Raw genomic sequence first — 24,886 nt, 5'->3', positions numbered from 1 at the left:
TTTTTTTGTTTTGTTTTTGACAATCACTGAAAATTAAAGCTTTCAAAGAACCTCTCAAGCAGTTTCTTGAAGTTCTCCTAATTCTAAGAGTGTACAGTAGGATTATGACTAAGATAGTGTGTCATTTTCTTGAACACGACCATCATTTTCAGTCTCTTTGTGGTTATTTCACAACTTTTTAGTGTCATTTTAGATCCTTCTTTTGTCATTTTGCTCATCTTTGTGTTGTTTTCTCTTCCTTTGTGGTGGTTTTACTTCTCATTGAAGTTGGTCTACATTTCTTTGTGATTGCTTCAAGTCTCTGGTGTCATTTAGTCTTTTGTCGTGGTGATTTTGCATCTTTTTGCTGACATTTTGGATCGTTTTGGTTTCTTTTGCTTGTCTGTGGGGTTATCTTTCTGTTGTTTTGTCTTTCTTAGTGGTTATTTTAATTCTCACTGAAGTTGGTTTGCATTTCTTTACAATTGTTTAAAGTCTCTGTGGTGTCATTTAGCCGTCGTGGTAATTTTGCGTCTGTTTGCTGTCGTTTTAGATCATTGTGGCCACCTTTCTGTCTTCTACTGGTAATTTACAGTTAAAATTCAGAGGCAAAGCCAATGTATTTATGGTCTGTTGTTAAAGGCAACTATCACAGAAAACTGTGACCTTTACTTTTGATAAATTTGCTGCAGAGAGAAAGAAAAGCTCAAATAACTTTTTTTGTGTAAAAATGGCAAAAAAAATTTTAATGAGTGTGATTTAAAAACACAGCAAAGAACACTTGCTTGAAACAATACTGATAATTCATCAGCTCACAATAAAGTTTCTACAGTTTCACTTCCTTCAGTCTAAAGTCGCTGCTCTCTGAGTAGTTTAACTGATTTACTCTCAAATCCTCTGAAAGCAAACAAGTAAACAACATAATCTATGCAGATAATACCACAGCTTTAAACAATGGAGGTGCTTTTTGAACTAGAAGTGTTCGTTAACATTATAAGACCAAAATCAGGACACAGTTCAACCACCCAGTTTTTATCACAGCTATGAAACAGAGACTACAGCAGCTTTTCTTAGCTGCTCTCCTTTAAGCGATGGTATCGTCCTCTCTTGGCCATGAGCTCACTGTGCGTCCCCTCCTCCATGATCACTCCCTTCTCTATGAAGATAATGTGGTCCGCCTTCTCCACAGTCTTCAGCTGATGAGCCACGACCAGAACCGTCCGGCCTCGAGCCAGAACCTCCTGCAGAACCTGAGGAGTGAAATAACGGGTTACTTCACAGCCATGTATGTCCGGTATTAACGGGATGTTTATTTTCTAACGTACAGCATGCTGTGCGTCCACATCCAGTTTGCTGGTCGCCTCGTCCAGGATGACGACCTGCGGATCTCGAACCAGAGCTCTGATGACGGCGATGCACTGCTTCTGCCCCTCGGACAGTTTGCCTCCACTCTCTCCTACATCTGTAAAGACAAACAACGCAGTTTAAAATAAAAACTTGCACCTATAGATGGTTTTCTGGAGCACATCTGAGCTTGTTCCAGAAAGCTTCATCAGAATTTTACAGTCAGTCGTTGAAACATCCGATCCGGTGGCCTGAAGCTCTTATCCTTTTATGACATCTGCTATGAAAAGTTAATATTTAACCACTTGTACAACTAGAATAGAGTCAGTTTTACTGTCATTGACAGAGTACAAGCACTGAGACAACAAAAGCAGCAGTAAAGTGTATTATTTACAGTGTAAACAGTATAAACAGTGTTATGAACTCTAAAATATAGCTGTGGACACAATATAAAATAGATCAAAGTTATCACAAAGCTATCATCACAAATCATACCCTTTCATCATTATAACTGGTTTTATTTATTGTTTATAATGATTTTATTTATAGTTTTTATTAATTTTATTTATTGCTTTTCCTGATTTTATTTGTTGTATTTGATCATTTTATTTATTGTTTTTACTGATTTTATTTATTTTCTTTTTTAAATTTTTCTATATTATTTTTACAGATTTTATTTATTGTTTTTACAGATTTGATAGATTTTTATTTTACAGATTTTACTTATGGTTTGGTTTGGTTTTTACAGATTTATTATTTTTACAGATTTTATCTGTTGTTTTTAATAATTTTATTTATTGTTTTTACTGGGTTTTTTTTTTTGCTTTTACTAATTTTCTACCTCCTCTACTGCAATCATCAACAAGGACCTGCTATTAAACCTCACGCAGATGGTTAAATATACAAGAGAGAGCTTGTGGTCTCACATTAGAGTACATGTAAGGAATTTCAAAGTGATATCAAATTAAGGACTGACAGGTTTCAATGATTACTGTAATGAAAACAGAAAATACCGTCCCTCTGTGTGAAGTACCTGTGTCGTATTCGTTCTCCATTTCAGAGATGAAATCGTGCGCTTTGACCCTCCTTGCAGTTTCTTTCACTTTCTCAGCGGTGCAGTCCTTCAGCCCATATTCAATGTTGTATTTCAGGGAACCAGAAAACAGCACAGGATTCTGGGAAACGAGGGCTACCTGCATCAAAAAACATCAGAGATTCAAAGAAACATTTTTTTTGAAAACGTTCTTTGATGAGTAAACGTGGATAAAAATTTAAGAAAGTGGTAGAAAAAGACATGAATTTAGAAATCTAGATTTGAAATTCATCATTTAATCCACTAATAAACCAACACTAAACCTGAGAGTCACAGATCTGCAGTTTTGTTCTTTTTCAAGGCCAAAACCTGCATTTATTTGCCCCGTTCAGGTCCACTGTGATTGAACACCTCCTGTGAAAAAACTTCTGTTGTGAAAAGTTTTTTCACAACAGAACAAAACAAAAACGGAACAAAAACATTCCAGCCTCAACCTGTGAGGAGGACTTAAGGAAAAGACAACTTCCAAAGCGAAACAAGTCTTCACTTATCTGTGGGCTGCTCCCAAATAAATAAATGTCAGAGCATAACATTTTTGTCACATTTATGTCATTTGGGCGTCTTCATCTACTTTTAGGTCTTGTATGATAATTTGCCAATGAAATCATCCTCAAATTAGCTGCTAAATCTGGAAGTTCACATACTTTTGCCACTTAAAATTGAATAATTTTCTGTGATAAATAATAATGAAGCAAATTATTTTTGTCTAATCTGTTTAACTAGGGTCTCTTTATCTACTTTTAGGTCTTGTATGAAAATCTGACAATAAATTCACCCTCAAATTAGCTGCTAATCCTGGAAGTTCACATACTTTTGCTACTCAGAATGGATCATTTTTCACAATAAATAAAAGAACAAACATAACATTTTTGTCTTTTTCGTTGAACTAGGTTTTTTTTTTTTTTTTTAGCTACTTTAAGGCTTGTAAGAAAATTTCACAATAAATTCAGCCTCAAATTAGCTGCTAACCCTGGAGTTTAAGACATTTTTGCCACCAAGAGACAATTTTCTGAAATAAGTAAATGTCAGAGCATAACATTTTTGTGTAACTTGGGTCTTTATCTACTTTTAGGGCTTGTATGAAAATCAGTGAATTCATTGTTAAATCAGCTGCTAATCCTGAAGATTCATATACTTTTGCCACTTAAAATTGAATCATTTTCCGTAAGAAATCGATAATAATAAAGCACATTTTTTGTCTTATTTGTTAAACTGTGGCCTCTTTGACGACTTTTAGGGCTTGTATGAAAATCAATGAACTGACTGCTAAATTAGCTGCCAATCCTGAAGATTCACATACATTTGCCACTTATATTGAAAATTTTTTCACAATGAATAAATGACCCATTAGACCATTTATTTAACTGGGGTGTCTTTATCTAGTTTTATGGCTTGTATGAAAACTTGACAGTGTTTTAGACCATATTTCAGCAGAAATATGGTTTACAAACTTTCCAGCATCACCGTAGTCCCACTTTACCTTCTGGTGCAGGTATTTGTGTTTGTAACGATGCAGCGATTCTCCATCCAGCAGGATCCGTCCCTCCTGAGGTTCGTAGAGCCTCTTCAGGAGGCTGACGCAGGACGACTTCCCGCTGCCGGAGAGTCCCACCAGAGCCGTCATCTTCCCCGGCTGCAGCTCCATTGACACCGACTGGAGGGAACACAGCAGCCATTATCCATTTATAGATCATAATCACTTATTATTACTCCACCAAGGAACGCCGTACGTCTGTCTGTCTGTCTGTCTGTCTGTCTGTCTGTCTGTCTGTCTGTCTGTCTGTCTGTCTGTCTGTCTGTCTGTCTGTCAGCAACATTACTCAACAACAGACCAACGGATTTGGATGAAAATTTTCATTGAAGGTCAGAAATGACACAAGGACCAAGTGATTAGATTTTGGCAGTGATGCAGCTTATAGTCTGGATCCATGGATTTGATAAAATTTCTGGATCATTGTGAGATAACGGCTGTTAGGATTTATTTTTTAAGGTACTACTAACTGAACACTGAAATTGAAATCACATATGAGTATTACAATATTGATATTACTAACCATTTGTTGTGTAATTAATGTATGAGTTGTGTTGACTTGAATAGAGAGAGAGCATTAACCCCAGGCTCTGAAGGTTTAAATACATGATGGACACAGACAGGTCAGGCTGGAAAGTTACAGCTTCTGCTGTACATGCACACACTAACAAAGATAGAGCTTTGGCCTTGATACACAGCAAATTCTTACTTTCCTGTAATGTAATAATTCATTTTACTGAAACTGCTAACTGAAGGCTGTTTGAGGGAGAAACCATAATAATCCTCCCTGAGGAATACCTGCATCCTCCCTATGAATTACCACTAATGGCTGCATCACATCTCAGCTAGCAATGGACTAATACAAACTGGTAGAAAGCGGGAAAAAGTTTGCAGGAGGTGTTTCTTACAGGGTGCGGCTCCTGGGGGTTGGATAAATCATGTGCCAGAGATATGGACATATCTGTGCACCAACTAATGGGAGAGCTAAGTCTAAACCACGGTTATCCCCACCTTTAGCCAATCACATTTCAATATTTGAATTAGATGTTTATATCTATGACCTATCACACAATACTAGACTGTATAAAATGTTGTGTTCACTTTTGATTTTATCCTTTTCTGGGAGGCTGTTCCAAACAGAAAAGGTTCTTGTACAAGATTCTTTTGGGAAGCTGATATTTAGAAAATAAACAGCTTAATTGGAGAGAAGTAGTTTGTCTTCTATCTCAAAAAACGAATACGCTCAACGTGGCACGGTGTCACTGTAACCATGACAACAAGTGAACACTACATCAGCTGCCTGCTGACGATCACGATTGCGATCCTACTACAAATCCACCTCTGAGGACTTATCAGGACTTATCCATCAGAAATGATCCAGGGAACAACTAATTAAAATGTGGGGGTGTTTCTGAGTTCCATCAATTCCTGCCGCCCGCTACATATTTAGATCACGTGATTCTGTATCCGTACATAATGTACACATGCAGAACACACGCCTGTGCTCAGCACAAGGTCATTTAGTTTGTGGGTACATCCATATTAAATGGACACATTCTGATCATCAATAACTAATAAACAAATGCTACACTTCTCACAGTGCCATATGGGGGAATGGACAGCCTTGGAGGAGGACCGCGCTCTCTGAGTGCTTTTATTGTTCTGAATATAATGATGCTGTCAGACACAAACCATTACACAATGTCCGTCATTTATTTACCTTTAGGGCTGGTTTATCTGGAGCCGAGGGATAGCTGAAGGTGACGTTCTGGAAGACAACTCTTCCCTCCAGACTCTCAGGAGCCAGCTCTCCCTCCTTTTTACCTTTCGGCGTCCTGTCGATGTATCCGAAAACTTTGGAAATGACTCCGACTGTGGACACGGTGTCCTCATAGCAGTGCAGAATCTCCTGCAACAAAAAAAATCAATGCTTATCAACAAAAAGGAAGTTACTACTCAAATATCTAAATTATTGGCGCCTCGGCTCACCCTTAAATTCACCGACATGGGCTTCTGGTAGAGGAAAAAGGACACGAGGCTGCCGATGCTGAGGCGACCGGACGAGATGAGGCTCCGGGCCTGAATCAGCATCAGTATCTTTATGCTCAGAGTCAACAGCTAAATGGAACAAATGCACAGAAATGAATCACTCACATTGGAGTTGGACTTAAAAACCAACAAATCAGACATCAGACATAAACAATTAACCAAACTTTAACTCTTGTGTCGTCCTGCGGGTCAAAATTGACCTGTTTTAAAGTTTGAAAAAGTGGAAAAAAATATATATTTTCACAGTGAAACTTCTGATGTCCACATTTTCAACATTTTTGGGAAATTTCTGAACATTTTTTGGAGGAAAAAAATAAATGTTAAAACTGTTTAAGAACATTCACATAAAACTCAAGAAAAATCCAGCGAAATTTGCTGGATTTTGGTTGATTTTTATGTGAATGTTCTTAAAAAAAATATTAGAAGGTTTACTGATATATATGGAATCAATTTAGAAATTTTTAGGATTTTATTGGAAGATTTTTACTCATTTTTTGAAAATATTTACAAGAATTTTCTTACTAAATTTTGGGGATTTTTTTTTCAATAAAACTTTTATTTTTTTCATAAATTTGGGGAATTTTTTTGCCTAATTTTTGGTTTTTTTTTTTACAGACAAGGAAACAATATTTTTTGGTGCCCATAAATGAAGACAACAGGAGGGTTAAACTTTCTTTTTATGTTCCTGGGGGAAACGTCCACTGCCTCCACTGCCTTCTTACCCTCCGTATGAAGCCGAAACAAATGCTGTAGATCCCTGAGCGTCTCTTCAGGCTGCACATTCTGTCCACAGCCTCCTGGTACCTCCTCAGTTCTCCTTCCTCTGCCTTGAACCTTCGGACCGTTCGGATCCCGCTGACGGTCTGAGAAACCAGGTCCCGGTTCTCAGCGTGGCAGTCCTGGATCTTCTCCTTCAGCTCCTGTTGGACAGAAACCATAAACGTCAGCAAACTAATGTTGCACTCATTATATAAAGGATTACAGGATTTCTGACTGTAATCTTGGTGGTTTCTTAACTTTTGTCCAGTAAAGCTGATAATATTTAGTTTTACAGTTCTCTGACTGGCCTGCATTTGCCTCCTTGTGGTTGTTTTGAGACTCTTTCTAGTTGTTAACTGCTCTTTTTGATCCTTTAGTGTCTCATTATGACAATTTTTTGCCTCTTTCTGGTTATTTTACTGCTGTTTGTGTTAATTTAGTGTCTCAGTGGTCATTTTTTGCCTCCTTGTGGTTGTTTTGAGACTCTTTCTAGTTGTTAACTGCTCTTTTTGATCCTTTAGTGTCTCGTTATGACAATTTTTTGCCTCTTTGTATTATTTTGTCTCTTTCTGGTTGTTTTACTGCTGTTTGTGTTAATTTAGTGTCTCAGTGGTCATCTTTTGCCTCTTTGTGGTTGTTTTGAGACTCTTTATGATCATTTAGTGTCTCTTTGTGGTCATTTTTGCCTCTTTCTGGTTGTTTTACTGCTCTTTGTGACAAATTAAGGTCTCTTCGTGGTCATATTCTGCCTCTGTGATAGTTTTACTGCTCTTTGTGGTCATTTTTTGCCTCTTTGTTTTTATTTTACTGCCCTTTGTGGTCATTTAGTGTCTCTTTGCAGTATTTTTTTGCCCCTTTCTGGTTGTTTTGACATTATTTGAAATCATTTTGCAGGTTTTTGTGGTCATTATGAGACTCTTGTGGTTGCTTTACTTCTTTTAATGGCCACTTTGATTTTGCATGTTTTTGATGCAGTTTTAGATTTAGGGGCCCAGAGGTACTATCCCCTTGTTGGACACAAGAAATTCAGTCCATTTTCACTGTAAAGTTACACTGAAGTGAGCAGAGAAACGTTTTTTCTGCAGCAGATAAATGTGAAAAAGTCCTTCTGGCTCATCATTCTGCACAGTGAAGCTCAATTATCCAACATCAAGTGAAGCTGCGATAAGCAAAACACAATTTTTAAACTCCTGCTTTTTCTGCTTTAGAAATGTCTCTTAACTTTATCAGGTTGACTCATCCTTGTATGTGCTGCCATCTAGTGGACATTTTGGGTAACTGTTAGTGCACTTACCTTGGCCAAAGTGATGTATTTGTTCTGCACTAGAGCTGTCAGCGGCATCTCTATGCAGGTGAGCACAGTCAGCTCCCAGGACAGGTTCAACATCACTGCAAACATGAGGCAGGCTTTGACTGTGCTGCGAACCGCTGCATTAGCGTTCAGCGCTACCGTCCGGCCCATCCTGTCCACGTCAAGGTGCAGCCGGGAGGCAAGAGATCCTGAATAAAGACAGAGATCAAGAATATCAATTTACAGCCAGGTTTCAATGCTTGCTACAGATTATGAAGGAAAAGTAGTCGAACTAATAAACTATTTTGATCATCAATTAACCTTCGTGTCGTCCTGCAGGTCAAAATTGACCCGTTTTAAAGTTTGAAAATGTGGGAAAAAAATATATATTTTCACAGTGAAACTTCTGATGTCCACATTTTCACCATTTTTGGGAAATTTTTGAACATTTTTGGTGGAAAAAAAGGAAATGTTAAGAATTTTTCTTTAAGAACATTCACATAAAAATCAACCAAAATCCAGCAAATTTCACTGGATTTTGGCTGATTTTTTTTGTGAATGTTCTTAAAGGGAGTATTAGAAGTTTTACTGATATATATGTAAGCACAGGGCTGCACAGTGGTGTAGTGGTTAGCACTTTCGCCTTGCAGCTAGAAGGTCCCTGGTTCGCGTCCCGGCTTTCCCGGGATCTTTCTGCATGGAGTTTGCATGTTCTCCCTGTACATGCGTGGGTTTTCTCCGGGTACTCCGGCTTCCTCCCACAGTCCAAAAATATGCTGAGGTTAATTGATCATTCTAAATTGCCTGTAGGTGTGAATGTGAGAGTGATTGTTTGTCTCTGTATGTAGCCCTGTGACAGACTGGTGACCTGTCTAGGGTGTCCCCTGCCTTCACCTGAGTCAGCTGGGATAGACTCCACCCCCCCATGACCCTAGTGAGGATTAAGCGGTGTATAGATAATGGATGGATGGATGGATATGTAAGCACTTTAGATATTTTTAGGATTTTCTTGGAAGGTTTTTACTCATTTTTTGAAAATATTTACAAGAATTTTCTTGGCAAATTTCAGGGATTTTTTAAAATAAAACTTTTAATGGAAACTTTTAAGGAATTATTGGAATTTTCTTCCTGAAGGTTTTGCAAATTTTCAGAAATTTGGGGAATTTTTTTGCTGAATTTTTGGATTTTTTTCAGACAAGGAAGCAATATTTTTTGGTGCCCGTAAATGAGGACAACAGGAGGGTTAATAGCTGGTTTGATTCCAGCTTCTTTAATTTGAATATTTTCTGTCCTTTTCTGTGACAGTTTACAGAATATCTTTGGGTTGTGGACAAAACAAGATAAACAACCAACTGATTACTTCAAAAAATATTTGAAAATTTACCTACAAATTAAAAAAAAAAAACAACAACTCATAAGTCATTGAGTACGTGTTGTTTGGGTTTTTACTACCAGTTAATGGGAATTTTAATGGCTATACAATATTAGTTTGTACAATAGTGTGATTCCAAATATGTGTTTTGTTTATCCAGGTTCATAAAGAACTATATTTTCCCAGTTTGCTGTGGAAGAATCCCACTGGTCTGTCCAAAGCCCTGACTTTAGCCCCTTTGCCTGACATCTATTACAAACTAAAATGTACACAAAAACTTTACTACAAATGAAGACGCTCTGTAACGAGTCAGACTAACGAGACTCACCAAAACATTAAAAAAGAAACTGCATTCAGTATTACAGTCTACACTAAAATGAGAGAAACAGTGAATCATAAAAATTAGGGACGTCCGATATTGGCTTTTTTTCCAATAACCGATATGCCAACATTGTCCAACTCTCAATTTCTGATTCCGATATCTTTATATTTAACTAATTCTAGGTAACATCACATATCTCCTGTGGTGGAATTAACACATCATGCCTCATTTTATTGTGATGATCCATTGGATGCATTCTCAGATGCAACAAGACTTTCAGATGTAAACATTGTCTGTGCAGAATAAGGAAACTACTTCAGCTTAAGTTGTGGAAAAAAATGCCACATTTATTTTTGTCTCAAACAACAGTTCACACTCTCCCTCCCTCTGTGAGTCCGGGAAATGCTGCTGAAATCCAGGCATTATTTTATCAGTTTTCATGATAGGCAAAATAAACCATAATGATATTGATCGATATTACATTTTTATGCCAACATCAGGCCGATAATACTGGTGGGTGGATATTATCAGACATCCCAAATAAGAATGCACCAACATTTTTTGTGTTTTTACTGGACAAAAGTTCTGCTTTACAGATTTATTGTCCACAATTTGGGAAAAAATGTGTCAAACAATCACGTGAGGGTATTTGTCTGCTCACAAACAGCAATGGAAAAAAAATATTAGACCACCCTTGTCATCAAAAACAATGGTTATGCAATCAAGTACTGACTCCTGTGTGGATCATGTGACTAAAACAGACAGAACAGAAAACATGGAATCATAAAAACACTGTTTTTGGCAGAACAATGCCACAGCTATTGATGGAAGAACTGAAGTGATTTTGGTTCTTATCAAGAAAACCATGGAAAATGTCCAGATATCAGCTCTGAAATTAAACTCTTATGAGATATTTTTGTTGTTATCATCATATTTGTCCAAACTAATGTACCTTTAGTGGTACCAAGCATTAAAATGAACAAAATGAACAACAAAACAAGGGTGGTCTAATCATTTTTTCCATGACTGTACGTTTGGCCACCTTTAGAAAAAAACGTGGGATTAAAAAAAGATACCCTGTTGACCCAGTTAAGTACAGCAGCCCTTGAATAACCCAACAGAAATGTCAGATATGCTCCTCTTACCGGGGTTGTTCTCCTCAAAGAACTGCACTTCCTGCTGCAGGAGGCTCTGAAACAGCAAACCCTTCAGCCTCTTGTTCAGTCTGGCCAGAGTCAACATGAACGTTCCTCCTCTCAGGCCAGAGAACAGCACACTGATAAGACAGATAGAAAAATACAGCTTAGTTCTCAACTCAGGTAAATTAATCACACTGTTGACTGTTAGAATAAAGTTGCAGGTGACAATTAACGATGCTGTTGTTTCTAGAAAACCCCAAACAGAAAGATTACCTTCCAAGAGAAACGAATGCCAACCATCCGATGGCATAACCGAAGCTGCTGTGAAGCACTTCACCTCGTAACATGTCGATTACCTTCCCCTGATACAAGGGAATCAATGAATCACCTGTTAGGAAACATGAAGCAGATTAAAGGGACACTTTCTGCCTTCTTGTTTACATATTTAACCCTCCTGTTGTCTTCATTTACAGGCACCAAAAAACATTGGTTCCTTGTCTGAAAAAAAATACAAAAATTCAGCAAAAAGAATTCCCCAAATTTCTGAAAATTTGCAAAACCTTCAGGAAGAAAAATCCAATAATTCCTTAAAAGTTTCCCTTGAAAGTATTATTTAAAAAAAAAAAAAATCCCCAAAATTTGGCAAGAAAATTCTTGTAAATATTTTCAAAAAATTAGTAAAAATCTTCCAAAAATATCCTAAAAATATCTAAAGTGATTCCATATATATCAGTAAAACCAAAATCAAGCAAAATTTGCTGGATTTTGGTTGCTTTTTATGTGAAGGTTCTTAAGAAACATTTTTAACGTTTCTTTTTTTCACCAAAAAATGTTCAAAGATTTCCCAAAAATGTTGAAAATGTGGACATCAGAAGTTTCACTGTGAAAATATATACTTTTTCCACATTTTCAAACTTTAAAACAGGTCAATTTTGACCCGCAGGACAACATGAGGGTTAAAAAGCTGGTGGGCATCCGTATTTCACACTTACAGATGACGGCTAAGATGAGGAAACCGAAAGCTGCGACCAGATAAAGAGCATCTGGTCTGAAGAGCTTCAGCGTCCTCATGAGCAGCTGCCCTGTATCCAGTTTACTGCCGTCCTTTTTCCCCTTTCCGTTCCCACACAGGCCCTTTTCCCAAACCAAACAGGCCAACACCGAGGCCACGGGGCCCAGCAGCAGCATGTTGAAGTCAGGAGACGGTTCCGCATACGGCTCCGACGGAGATGATCGAAGAAACCGTCCACTTTCTACTGCGGGAGCGAGAAGGCAGAGGAGAGCGACCAACCTGCGCAGCACAGCCTGGGGATTTCCTTCAGTCAGTAATAAGGTGAAAACGTGGAGATAGATCCACTTTACCGCCCCGAAGGCCCACACAGCTGCCAGCCCACCACAGCTGGAGCTCTGCATCAGCAGCCGTCCGGCCCACAGAGCCCAACACAGAACCACATCGAAGAGGACGATGTAAAATCCACACGCAGCCACGTCCTTCATCCTCCTTTAGTGGGTGTTCAGACTGAAAGAGGCTGAATCTGACCTGAAAAGACACATAGTATGGTTAGTAAATAAAGCTGGTACACCCAATAATGTGACCGATCGCAATTAGAGTAGAAGCAGAATATCAAACGTAGCAGGTCCTCCATCGTCTCTTCTCGTTCTGGAGTTTTCTGCTACGTATTACAATGTGATTTGAGTTGAAATATAATCTTCTAACCCTCGTGTTGTCCTGCAGGTCAAATTGACCCGTTTTAAAGTTTGAAAATGTGGAGAAAAAAAATATATTTTCACAGTGAAACTTCTGATGTCCACATTTTCAACATTTTTGGGAAATCTTTGAACATTTTTTGGAGGAAAAGAGGAGGAAAAGAAATGTTAAAAATGATATTTCTTTAAGAACACTCACAAAAAAATCAACCAAAATCCAGCAAATTTCGCTGGATTTTGGTTGATTTTTATGTGAATGTTCTTAAAGAAAATATTAAAAGTTTTACTGATATATATGGAATCACTTTAGATGAAGACAACAGGAGGGTTAACATGCTTCTTGAGTTCATTATTTTTGTTTATCTGATTAAAAACATGTTAAAATAGAGCATTACAACCAGAGATACCATTACAAGTGTCACACAGGAGGACGGCAAATTTATAAAACCACGAACAAAACAGTTTAAACCCCAAATCAGACACGCTGCATAATATATATCATAAATTAAAAGCATTAGGATTTGTTGATTGAATTGTTTTACGTTGGAGTTTGGCTTGAAATTGATGAACTGTTCTGCTCTAGAGTAGATAAATCAATACAACAAAGTAAATATGCATCATATAAGTAAGAAAAAAGGTTCATGTCTGGCAAAAATTGAGATTTTATCTGTAATTTAACAAAAAAATAAGACTCTTTAAAGCATAAATTAAAAAATGATGTACCATTTTTCAGTTTTTAATATATACATTTGTTTTTCTTTCAAATAACGTTAACTATTTGTACAATAATAATAATTTTAGCTGAATCTAGTAAAGCCGTGTAATTTTACCGTCACATATTGTAAAAGAACGAACAACTATATGTTAAAATATTGATTTTTTTGTAGATATTATCTACAGTTTGAGCCAGTTTTGGGGGTTTTACTAGCAGTTTATTTGTAAATTAACATGGATCTATAAGATAACAGTAAATTGTTGAACATTTTACAGTTGAAACTCCCAAAATAAAAAGCTTTTTTTTAGGATGATGTTTACATCTACAATGGAGGGAAAAAAACAATCACCATCAATAACACCTATTTTCACTTTATATATACATTCATGTAGTTAATTTGTGGATCAAAAACACTGCTCAGTGCAACACAACATTTTGCCTATCACCTCTAGGCAGCAGATTTGCTCTGATTAACATCACAGATATTATTATTGTCGATGTTTATTTGAGGTAATGTGTTAGGGGACTTTATAGGTGGATGAAATGTTTTTTTTTTCTTTTATTTGTACAATCAGGTGGCAAAAAAATCTTGGAAGCAGCTGCAGGATGAAGATTTTTTTTCCATTTAAATGCAGAGATTATAAAAACCCGACAGACAGGTGGAGCTGGACGTTAAAAAGAATGTTTTTTGAACATTAGAGCCAAAAAATGTAATTATAAACCTGTAAATATGCAGAATATGAGCTCTTGAACTCGCAGTGTAATCTAGGACTAGTGTTTTGGCTCAATGATGCTCAAATATTTCACTTGCACAGTGATTTAAGCAATTTATTTCAGTAAATTTAAGCGATTTACTCCAGTTTTAATACAAAAACGTACCAACAGATGCTAGTGTTGTGAAAAATAATGTGTCTTTTGAACATTAAAGGACGTAAACACATTCTACTAAAGCCAAAATAACAAAGTAATAAACATTTACACCTGTAAATATGCAGAATATGGGCAAAATTTGCTGGCAGCTACAAGTTTGTAAGTCTGTGTAAATGATCATAAATTAGACTAATTCCACTGCTGAAAACTGCTTGTCTGGCCTGGAACAAGGGCTGAGCACAGAAACACAAAATGCTGACCTTAATATACTGAGAGAAACAGAAACAACAGTTGTATCACATGTTGTATTAATTTCACTCTGAAATAACTTCAAACACAAGGTTTAAATGGGCTGAGCTAAGACAAATATATTCCAAAATGCTCTGCCCGAATCTCTATATCGTTAAATTAATGTACAAGCTAACTTTTAATAACTTAACCACGGTAGGGAGCCAGTTTTAGCTAGCTTGTAGCCTCAATGCTAGGTGCTAATAGCGCTTTAAGTGACCGCTGTCCAGCTGCTGTTTAACATTTAGCTACACTAACCTGTGATACTCTGAAACATGTACGAACCGAGGTTATGTGGATGAATTTCAACGACCTACCGTGTGTCTATCCTCCGCAGTTCATCCACCGCTGGCTAACTGACGGCTACATGCAGCTGCTTCACTTTCAGTTTCACTTTCAGTCGGATGACGTCTGCTCGACCTGTTTACGGCTCCGAACATCTGGAAAAAGATCTAAACACGCAAAATATCAAACTCTGGCTTCATTTTGGTTATATTATCTCTTTCTTTATGAAGCTTGAATCGACGTTTGAGTGCTAGTTCTGAAAGTTTGGGCTTCCCTGAGCTCCAACGGCTGTTTCACACAGCGGCCACAAGATGGCGGCAGATATCATCAGGCAGGAATCTTATCTTCTTCTTCGTCTTAAAAAAAATAAGAACAAACCAACCATCGTCTATTTTCCTATGAAAAAATGAATAAATAAAAAATTAAATATGCATTTTAAGTGATGTTCTATGGAATACTGTTTATTTTATATTAAACAAGCAAGCAAATAAATAAACAAATAAATATTCCTATGAAATAAATGAACATCGCTCTGACTTAAATATTCAAAATAAATAAATATTTAAATATGCATTTTTACGCACTTATGTGATGTCTTAATGTACTCTATGAATGCTGTTTTATTTAATATTAAATAAACAAAAAACAAGCAAAGAAAGAAAGAAAGAAATATTCCTGTGAAATAAATTAACATGGCTCTGACTTAAATCCTTAAAATAAATAAATTAGGAAACAAATATATAAAAATAAATAAATAAATAAGTAAATAATCCTGTGGAATAAATGAACACGGCTCAGACATAGATCCTCCAAATGAATAAATTAGACAATATGTAAAAATAGTGTGCTGTCCTCACAGCACGTAACTGCACTGCTAGACAGCCAGCTAGTGATGCTACGAGATGTACCGAGGCTTCGAAGCGTGTGTCGAGCAATGGAGGGGGCGTGTCCACGAAGCGCGTATCGAGGCTTGCTTCATTTAGGGGAGGAGCCAAAATGATGACGTTCGAAGCCTCGCAAGCCGGTCGTACCGCGTGACTGGTTCAGGAAGTGGTTCGCAGGTTTGACGTGCAATTCAAAATATAAAGGGCAGTGAAACGCAATGGATTCCCGGTTCACAATTGTTGAACCGGGAAGAGGAGTCGGTACGGGGGCTAAGCGGGCGGAGGCTAAATATAAAGAAAGAGGGAGTGTTCTCGCAGAGGATCAGATTGTCCAGATGTTGAAGCAGCTGGAGACCTTCAAGTCCCACCTGGAGGAGTTTGCCAGCAAACACAAACAAGAGATCCGCAAGAACCCACAGTTCAGGGTTCAGTTCCAGGAAATGTGTGCCACTATATCTGATGTTCACAATTGTTGGATTTTTACCTGTTGTATCTTTGCATTCAATCGGTTTGAGACTCTTTTTTTATATAGAACCAGCCAGAAAAAGAAGATTCTCCCCTGTCTGGAAACACTTTGACCTGATTTCTCCTAATAAAGTAGGCACATAACAAATGAAGTGTAATATGAATAACTGTGACACCACACACCGCTTGTTCTAATTTCTTCTTTTTCTGGTATTTTAAAAGGTGAAGTATCTGTTGTGTTCCAAGGAGCTAGAAAAATATTGTCCAAAAAAAAAGAAGTCGCCTGAATCCCAGCACTGTGGAAAAATTGATATTTTTGCATAAAAACAAATAAAATCCCTACTTTTGTTTTACAGGTTGTCACTGGTACCACACGCACAGTCACAAAACAAGTAGCAAAAGCACAATAAATTTTATTCATATAGCCCTTATTACAATTAAAAGTATCTAAGCACTTTACAGAAAGCCAGAACCTGACATCAATCAAGCAGTCAAGCTACAAATCTCAAATCTCTCCCCAATTTGTTTCCATTTCCCCCTCTGTCTCTACTATCAGGAAAAGCAGACACTATATTAAGTATATTACTTGTTTATTGGCATTATCATTTAAGCACAATTCAAAGCTTCACATAGCAAAGCTAGTGTGTCATTATAGGCACTCTGCCTGTTTTACTTTTATTTGTCCAGTTGATGGCGCAGTAGAGCAAATGAAGCACCATGAAGCTTCGAACCATGAGTGAACCAACTGGATGGAAAACCTCAATGCTTCATGAAGCTTCATCTCGCCATCACTAGCAGCCAGCTGACCGTCAAAACATCCTCCACACACCAGGCTTTCTTTTCTTGGGTTTATGAAGACATCTTTTGTAACTTGTGGTAACTGTAACATACAAATACATACGCAATCACCACCTCTGTACGTGGTATGCTAACACAACAGCTAACTGATACACGTCGCTAACATCGGTAGCTGACAATGAAAACATGACAGAATTTACAAAACTTTCTGAAGTAACAATTCATAACTTCGTGGCCTTTATATGAGTACTTGGTAAACTTTATACTTACAAAGACGAACATTTCTCTAGGCTCAAACGTTTAGCCACTGCAGCGTTAACATGTTGTCTGCAACCGTTGCTGCCGTACCGTTAGTCTGTCTGACGTCAAAACGTCAAAGATTGTCTATATGCAAGATGAACACTCGCTCCAAAAAACAACCAAGACGATCTTTTATGAAGAAGTGTTTGACTCCGACAACTTTTTCAACTTCAACAGTTTTTAACCTGAAATCAGCTTATTTAATTACACACTATGGACTGATTTGTAACCTTTTAACTTATGTGAAATTATTAATGCCTTCAAAGGCACAACAGATAGATGAATAAATAAATAAATAAATAAATATTCCTGTGAAATAAATCAGTATGGCTCTGACTTAAATCTTCAAAACAAATAAATGAAAAAATAAATATGCATTTTTTTACACACTTAAATATCTTAATGGACTCTATGGAATGGAATGCTGTTTTATTTATTATTATTAAACACATAAATAAATAAATAAATAAATATTCCTGTGAAACAAATCAACATGGCTCTGACAGATCCTCAGAATAACTTAATTAGGCAACAAATGTGTAAAAATGAATAAATGTTCCTCTGAAATAAATCAGCATTGCTCTGGCTTCAATGCTCAAAATAAATAAATATAAAATACAATTTGCATTTCTAACCCACTTCAGTGATACCTTCATGGATTCTATGGAATGTTATTTTATTTAATATTAAATATATAAGCAAATAAAAATAAACATTTCTGTGAAATAAATCAACATTACAGAACAATGTAATGTCATAAATATATCTATGATTTATTTCATAGATTCTCAAAATAGATAAATTAGGCAACAAATATGTAATAAGTAAAGTGCTGAACTACCACTTGTATTTATTTTTACAACATTTTTGTTTCCTGATGCCACATATATTTCACAGACATATTTGTTTATTTCATAGGAATGTTTATTTATCTTGTTTGTTTTTATGTTTGTTTAATATTAAAGGAAATGATATTCTAAAAAACACTACATGCAAAACTTTTTTTCTCTTCTTTTATGCATTGGTCAGTTCTGAGATTGAAAACACACATTTAGGTGTTTATTTTACCATACAACACTACAATTTATTTATGTAAACTCATGCATATATAATGAAATAGCCCCAATCTTAATAGTTCAACAAATTTTTTTTTAAGAAAATTTGTACTACAAACAGGTGAAACATGTTGAAGAACCATAAAGAGGCCAGGTGTCATCAACTAAAGTGATTAGGCTACATTAGTAGAGTTTAAACATCTGTACACATTTATGAGCCCAGATTCAAGTTTACACGTTTTCTTTTGAATAAAATAAACATGTGTGTCTGTGTCACCTCTAATGACTCTTCTTGGGAGTTCATGGGTCAGTTCCTGACAGCTGTTGGACATCTGGACTAAAATCAATTTATAAATGGCACTAAGCTACACACTGGGTGTGTTCTACGCTAGAAAAACCTTAGGAGAGATTATTTTTTAATAGCATCAGAGGGCAAATGCCACCGTTGTTAATGTTTTAAGCTCTGATCAGACACAATTAAATAAATAAAAATCACAAGAGCCAACTTTGATATTCAAACATTTATTTATCTCCTGATCACAATGTATAAATAAAGAATTTCTACATATAATAAAGATATAATTTGGCCCACAGCAAGACAAGCCTCTAAAAATGACTAATAAATCCTCCGGTGGGAAAGAGGTTTGTTTACTGCAACACAGCTTATACCTGAAAGTGTATTTGATTTTCAGTCACTTAAAACAGCTTTGTTAAAACCTTAACCGGTGGTGTGAAATTTACCAAAAGATGAGTCTCTGATTGGAACCAAACTCATCTTCAGTGTCGTAAAACTTTGATCGTGTCAGACGTTCGGTGCTTTTGAGATGCTCCAAACCTCTGAACAGCCGACAGTTTAAAATCATGTGTTCCTGAAAAGGTGTGAAACTATCCTGTGGTAGTGAGTCATTGTTAGAAATACACCAGCTATGTGAAAAGGCACTGTAGCATCAAGGAATGAGAAGCATGCTGGGAAAAAAATCATGATTAATCTGCTGCTGCTACACCTGACAGACGATGACAAACATACGTCTTCTAATGTGCTCATATAGTCATCCACATTGGTGTAAATCTGCTCTAAACGTAACAAAAATGTAAAAAACTAAACAAAACATGTTATCTGCACCCTGTTCAGACTGATTAAAAGCCCACTATAACAGTGTTTTGCGGTTTAGTGTTGAAAGCAAAAGGCTGGAGCTGCTTTATGTTATTCTTCCAGTGAAACAAATCCCATTAAAAAAGACCAAAATCAAGAATAAATTAATGTGAATAACAAGTACAGTGTGCGTAAAGCATGATAGAGCTCCATTATTCCTAAAAAAAACCCACGTTATATTCCTTCATTACCATGAACATGTATACATCCGCAGCTAAAAATAGTTCCCAACAAATGCACTTTTTCCTCAGACCCCATTTGAATCCCAAACTCAGTCAGAAGTTAGCTGTGCAGCATCCGTTACCATGGTGATCTAGCAGGTGAAAACAAAACTGTGGATTTAGACTCAACACACCAGAAACATTGAAACGTGTTAATCTGGAGCTCAGCCAGTGTTGACAGACACCCTCAACGCCTTTAAGGTGGACATTCTGAGCTTATCTTGAGGGACTATGTTGAGAAATATTACGACTTTTATTGTGCAAGTTCACATTTATTCTGCAATTCTGCCTGGAATATATTGCAGAAAGACTGGAAATTAACTGAGGTCATCTCATTGAGTGCCTTTAAATCTAAACTGCGAGTTCTTGAGGCCATTTCCACAACACGCACTTTTTTATAACTTGCTTGTAAATTTAATCATTATATTTTTTATTTTTTGTGTTTTAATTCTGTTTTAACTGTGTAATTTTATAACAGTGCTTTGTACTCGCTGCTGCCTATCTTGGCCAGGACTCCCTTGAATAAGAGGTTCTTAATCTCAACGGGATCTCCCCTGGCTAAATAAATAAATAAATTGCTCTCTGTGATTCCTCAGTAAATATATTTGAAATCAGATTAGTTATTGAAGTCGTGTAGTTTTAGAGTGCTGCTGCACTGTTCTGGTGTCCAATCACATGTTCTCACTGGGATTGTTCACTCAGAGATGTGCTTATTTTTCACATTAGTGTAAATAAAGGGAGTTGATTTTGGTGTTATGGGGTTTGTTTCCAATAAGATGGACATAAAATAAAACCAGCCATTGATACTAGAACACTTTTCCTGCTGTATCACCATCAACAGGAACGTACCTCCTCCTCAGACACATTTAACCCTCATGTCGTCCTGCGGGTCAAATTGACCCGTTTTAAAGTTTGAAAATGTGGGAAAAAAATATTTTCACAGTGAAACTTCTGGTATCCACATTTTCGGGAAACATTTTTGGTGGAAAAAAAGAAATGTTAAAAATGTTTCTTAAGAACATTCGCAAAAAAATCAACCAAAATCCAGCGAATTTCACTGGATTTTGTTTGATTTTTATGTGAATGTTCTTCAAGAAAATATTAGAAGTTTTACTGATATATATGTAATCACTTTAGATATTTTTAGGATTTTTTGGACGATTCTTACTCATTTTTTGAAAATATTTCCAACAATGTTCTTGCCAAATTTGGGGGATTTTTTAAAAATAAAACTTTTAAGGGAAACTTTGAAGGAATTATTGGAATTTTCTTCCTGAAGGTTTTGCAAATTTTCAGAAATTTGTGGAATTTTTTTTCTGAATTTTTGTATTTTTTTCAGACAAGGAAACAATACTTTGGTGCCTGTAAATGAGGACAACAGGAGGTTAAAACACTGTTCCAGCCATCGTCTAGGTGTGATTTCCATTTAAAACACAGGATCATGTATGTGTCTTGGCTTGATAAAAGTGAGTGTGAAAGATTGTGTCATGAGATCAGCAGCATTTTACAAGAGAACAGTACAATCACATCGTAGTTCTAAGTGCACATCTGTTCGTTTTGGTATGGAACCGCGGCCAGACGGCGCAAACCATTCCTAGCATTCGTTTGGACTTTTATGGCGCCGCGGGAGGTGGAGGCAGACGAGGTCATCCAACCACGCTAAAGTAAACTCTGCAGCACCTGGCGAGCAAACATCAGGAATCAGTGCGACGCAGTGTGAGGGTTCAGACGCTGGTGATGTATTCCGCCCCGTTGGCCGAGGCCTTGTCTCTGTCGCCCTCTGTGGGGACGCTGCGGTACTGGCAGCCGGGGGCCACCTCGATGGAGGGGTCGGCCGGCGTGGAGGGTTGACCCTGCTGCAGCGCCTTCCTCTCCTTTCTAGCCAGCAGGGAGAAGGACGCCATGAGGAACAGGGCGGACGAGGCAACGACGGCGCTGCAGGCGAAGAAGACGTGGTAGTACTGGCCGGTTCTGTCCACCAGAACTCCTGCAAGGAAAGAAAAACACAGCAGAGTCAGCATCAGATCCTAAACTTCCCTCCTGTGAAGCTACAAATTAACCCTCGTGTTGTGCTGCGGGCCAAATTGACCTGTTTTAAAGTTTGAACATGTGGGAAAAAAAATATTTTCACAGTGAAACTTCTGATGTCCACATTTTCAACATTTTTGGGAAATCTTTGAAAATTTTTTGCTGGAAAAAAAGAAATGTTAAAAATGTTTCTTAAGAATATTCACAAAAAAATCAAATGTTCAAGAAAATATTAGAAGTTTTACTGATATATATGGAATCACTTTAGATATTTTTAGGAATTTTTTTGGAAGATTTTTACAAATTTTTTTGAAAATATTTAGAAGAATTTTCTTGCCAAATTTGGGGGAATTTTTTCTATAAAACTTTTAAAATAAAATTTCTAAGGAATTATTGGAATTTTCTTCCTGAAGGTTTTGCAAATTTTCAGAAATTTGGGGATTTTGGTGGAAAAAATAAATGTTTTTAAAAAATGTTTAAGAACATTCACCCAAAAACCAACCAAAATTCAGCACATTTCGCTGGATTTTCATTGATTTTTTTTTGTGAATGTTCTTAAAGAAAATATTAGAAGTTTTACTGATATATATGGAATCACTTTAGATATTTTCAGGATTTTTTGGAAGATTTTTACAAATTTTTTGAAAATATTTACAAGAATTTTCTTGCCAAATTTGGGGGATTTTTTTCAACAAAACTTTTAGGGAAACTTCTAAGGAATTAATGGAATTTTCTTCCTGAAGGTTTTGCAAATTTTCAGAAATTTGGAGGATTTTTTTTCCTGAATTTTTGGATTTTTTTTCAGACAAGGAAACTATATTTTTTGGTGCCCGTAAATGAGGACAACAGGAGGATTAATGCAGGAGTTCCTGGAAAGGATGATGTGAATTGGAGGAAAATGCTTTAAAGTCCATCTCTGGTCTTTGATTTAATCCCTAAAGTCTCATTTCTGTGGATCAAAGTTACATATTTAGATTTTTTCCATTAAAATAATCCCTCTCTTCCTCATACTTATACTACTAATACTCTTAGTCCACAAAACTATGACTTTAAAAAAAATACAAAGTTTCTCAGATTCAGAAACGAACAAAAAAATGAAGTAATGGTTGGATCTCACACTTTCCAGCAGTCCTTGAATTAATCATGTGTAATGTTGCTCTCTGTCTTTTATTTTGCATCAGATATTTAAAAAAAACAAACAAACAAATATATACATATTTACAAGTTTTTTCCATTAAAATAATCCCTTCCTGACCAAATACTCATAGTCTTAAAATCTGCCAGTCATGTTTTTTTGTTTTTTTTTTAAATCACCAAAAATACAGTTTCCTGGAGTCAGAAACGCTCGAAATAGATTTTTTTTTTTTGGATTTCCCCCTTTCTGATGCTCCTTAAACCAATTTTGTGTGATGTGTCTTTCTGTCTGGAAAATTAATCAAATCAAATCAAAGCTTAAAGTTGTGACGTTTCTTCAAACTGACTTTATTCTACAGGTCCCATTTTAAAATGAGTAAAAAAATGAAGAGTTTGCACCAGATATAGTTTTAAAAATATATAAATCAGCTGAAAATCCATTGGGACTCAGTCACTCTCTGGTCATTGATTAAACCCCTAAAGCCTCATTTCTGTGTCTCAGTTACATATTTAGTTTTTTCTTCCATTAAAATAATCTCTTCCTGTCTTACGATTCTTAGTCCTAAAAACTATCAGGCATGTTGTATAAGAAAAAATAAGAAGTCACAAATACAAAGTTTCTCAGATCCACAAACAAATAAAAAAAAATGAAAAAATGGTTGGATTTTCAACTTTCCATCAGTCCTTGAATTAATCATGTGTGATGTACTTCTGTCATGGAAAATTAAGCAAAAGCTTAAAATCACGATGTTTCATCAAAATTGCTTTATTCTACCAGTCATTTTTTAAAAACAAGCCAAAAAATTAAGAGTTTGCAGCAGGTATTGTTCAAAAAAAAAAAACAAAAACATGCATTATCATTCAGAAGTTTGGGGTCATCCAGGCAATTCCATGTTCTCCATGAAAACTCCCACTTTTATTCATGTGCTAACACAACTGCACAAGGGTTTTCTAATCATCAATGAGCCTTTCAACACCATTAGCTAACACAATGTAGCATTAGAACACAGGAGTGATGGTTGCTGGAAATGTTCCTCTGTACCCCTATGGAGATATTCCATTAAAAATCAGCTGTTTCCAGCTAGAATAGTCATTTACCACATTAACAATGTCTACACTGGATTTACCATTCATTTAATGTTATCTTCAGTGAAAAAAACTGCTTTTCTTTCAAAAATAAGACGCCAAACTTTTGAACGGTAGTGTACATACTTATAAGTTTTTTCCATTAAAATGATATCTTCCTGCCTCTCAGTCCTAAAATGTCAGTTGTGTTGTTTTTAAAAAATATTTTTAAAAAATCACCAAAAATACACTGTTTCTTGGAGTCAGAAATGCTCAAAACCGGAAAAAAATGGTTGGATTTTCCACATTCAAATGCTCCTTGAACTATAAATAAAACAATAAATAATGACGTTTCATCGAAATCACTGTTTGCGATTTTTTAAAAACAAGCCAAAATTAAGATTTTGCACCAGATATTGTTCGAGCTGGTCAGCCAGTTGGAGGGGACAGTTTATAAATCCAGAAAAGAATAGTGGTCAGTTTGCATGTAGCTGCTAATCATTGACTAATAGTCATCAGAATAAATCTGAAAATAACTCCACATCTAGATTTCTTGTAGCACCAAATACACATCTTCCTTATTTTTACGATGCGCTTCTCTTCTTTCTCCTGCCACTTCCGATAAATACGAGCAGTTAAAACCCAAATCCAACCACAATCTTAGCTAATCGTTTCTATGCGACCATCAGTAGTGACCATGTCAGATGTGCAGCAGCAGGAAAACGATCTGTTGAGTCTCTCTGGTTACATCACTGCAGCAGATAAACATAGGAGGCATCTGAAACCTGAGCTCTGCCCTTTTCCTCGCTCTGCTGCCCATATTGACTGAGAACAGGAGGTTATTTACAGCAACAGCCTGCAGCGGCTTCATCTCCTGCATCTCAGCCATTCACATAAAACACAAGTGGAAACACGTGCACAAAACTAAACGCACGAAAACAACGAGCAGAGCAGGGTTCTGTCATTTCTGGTTTATAGTTTATAGCAGATCAGCAGAAAAGACCGAGCTTCACTGTGATGATCCTGGAGTTTCAGATTC

The 24,886-nt window shown here is 36.5% G+C and overlaps 2 protein-coding genes across 3 annotated transcripts in view; both read right to left on the bottom strand.

The window, feature by feature from the left end:
• Window positions 1-694: 694 nt before the first annotated feature.
• Window positions 695-17,261, bottom strand: tap2t (transporter associated with antigen processing, subunit type t, teleost specific). Of its 2 annotated transcripts, none has more exons than XM_023268611.3 (13): window positions 17,162-17,261; window positions 14,777-16,973; window positions 11,872-12,419; window positions 11,153-11,267; window positions 10,886-11,016; window positions 8,050-8,255; window positions 6,719-6,916; window positions 5,937-6,065; window positions 5,668-5,856; window positions 3,897-4,070; window positions 2,357-2,516; window positions 1,305-1,441; window positions 695-1,229 (listed from the first exon to the last, which is right to left on the bottom strand). In XM_023268611.3, exons 3-13 carry the CDS (start codon window positions 12,374-12,376, stop codon window positions 1,050-1,052), a joined length of 2,124 nt encoding a protein of 707 aa, XP_023124379.2. In that variant the 5' UTR covers window positions 12,377-12,419; window positions 14,777-16,973; window positions 17,162-17,261; the 3' UTR covers window positions 695-1,049. The 2 variants fall into 2 exon arrangements, with proteins under 2 accessions (XP_023124379.2, XP_035803321.2); XM_035947428.2 differs by having other exon boundaries at window positions 695-1,220.
• A 1,491-nt stretch (window positions 17,262-18,752) lies between these two features.
• Window positions 18,753-24,886, bottom strand: part of slc16a5a (solute carrier family 16 member 5a) — a 28,346-nt gene continuing 22,212 nt past the window's right edge. Inside the window, exon 5 of the mRNA XM_023268617.3 lies at window positions 18,753-21,607. Within this exon, the coding sequence (XP_023124385.1) occupies window positions 21,345-21,607 (263 nt within the window). The 3' untranslated portion in view covers window positions 18,753-21,344. The remainder of the gene's footprint in view (window positions 21,608-24,886) is intronic.

This window comes from Amphiprion ocellaris, chromosome 18, assembly GCF_022539595.1.
Source record: "Amphiprion ocellaris isolate individual 3 ecotype Okinawa chromosome 18, ASM2253959v1, whole genome shotgun sequence".
NCBI lineage: Eukaryota > Metazoa > Chordata > Actinopteri > Pomacentridae > Amphiprion > Amphiprion ocellaris.
Note: the sequence above shows the minus strand (reverse complement) of the source record. Positions and strands in the feature narration are given on the sequence as shown.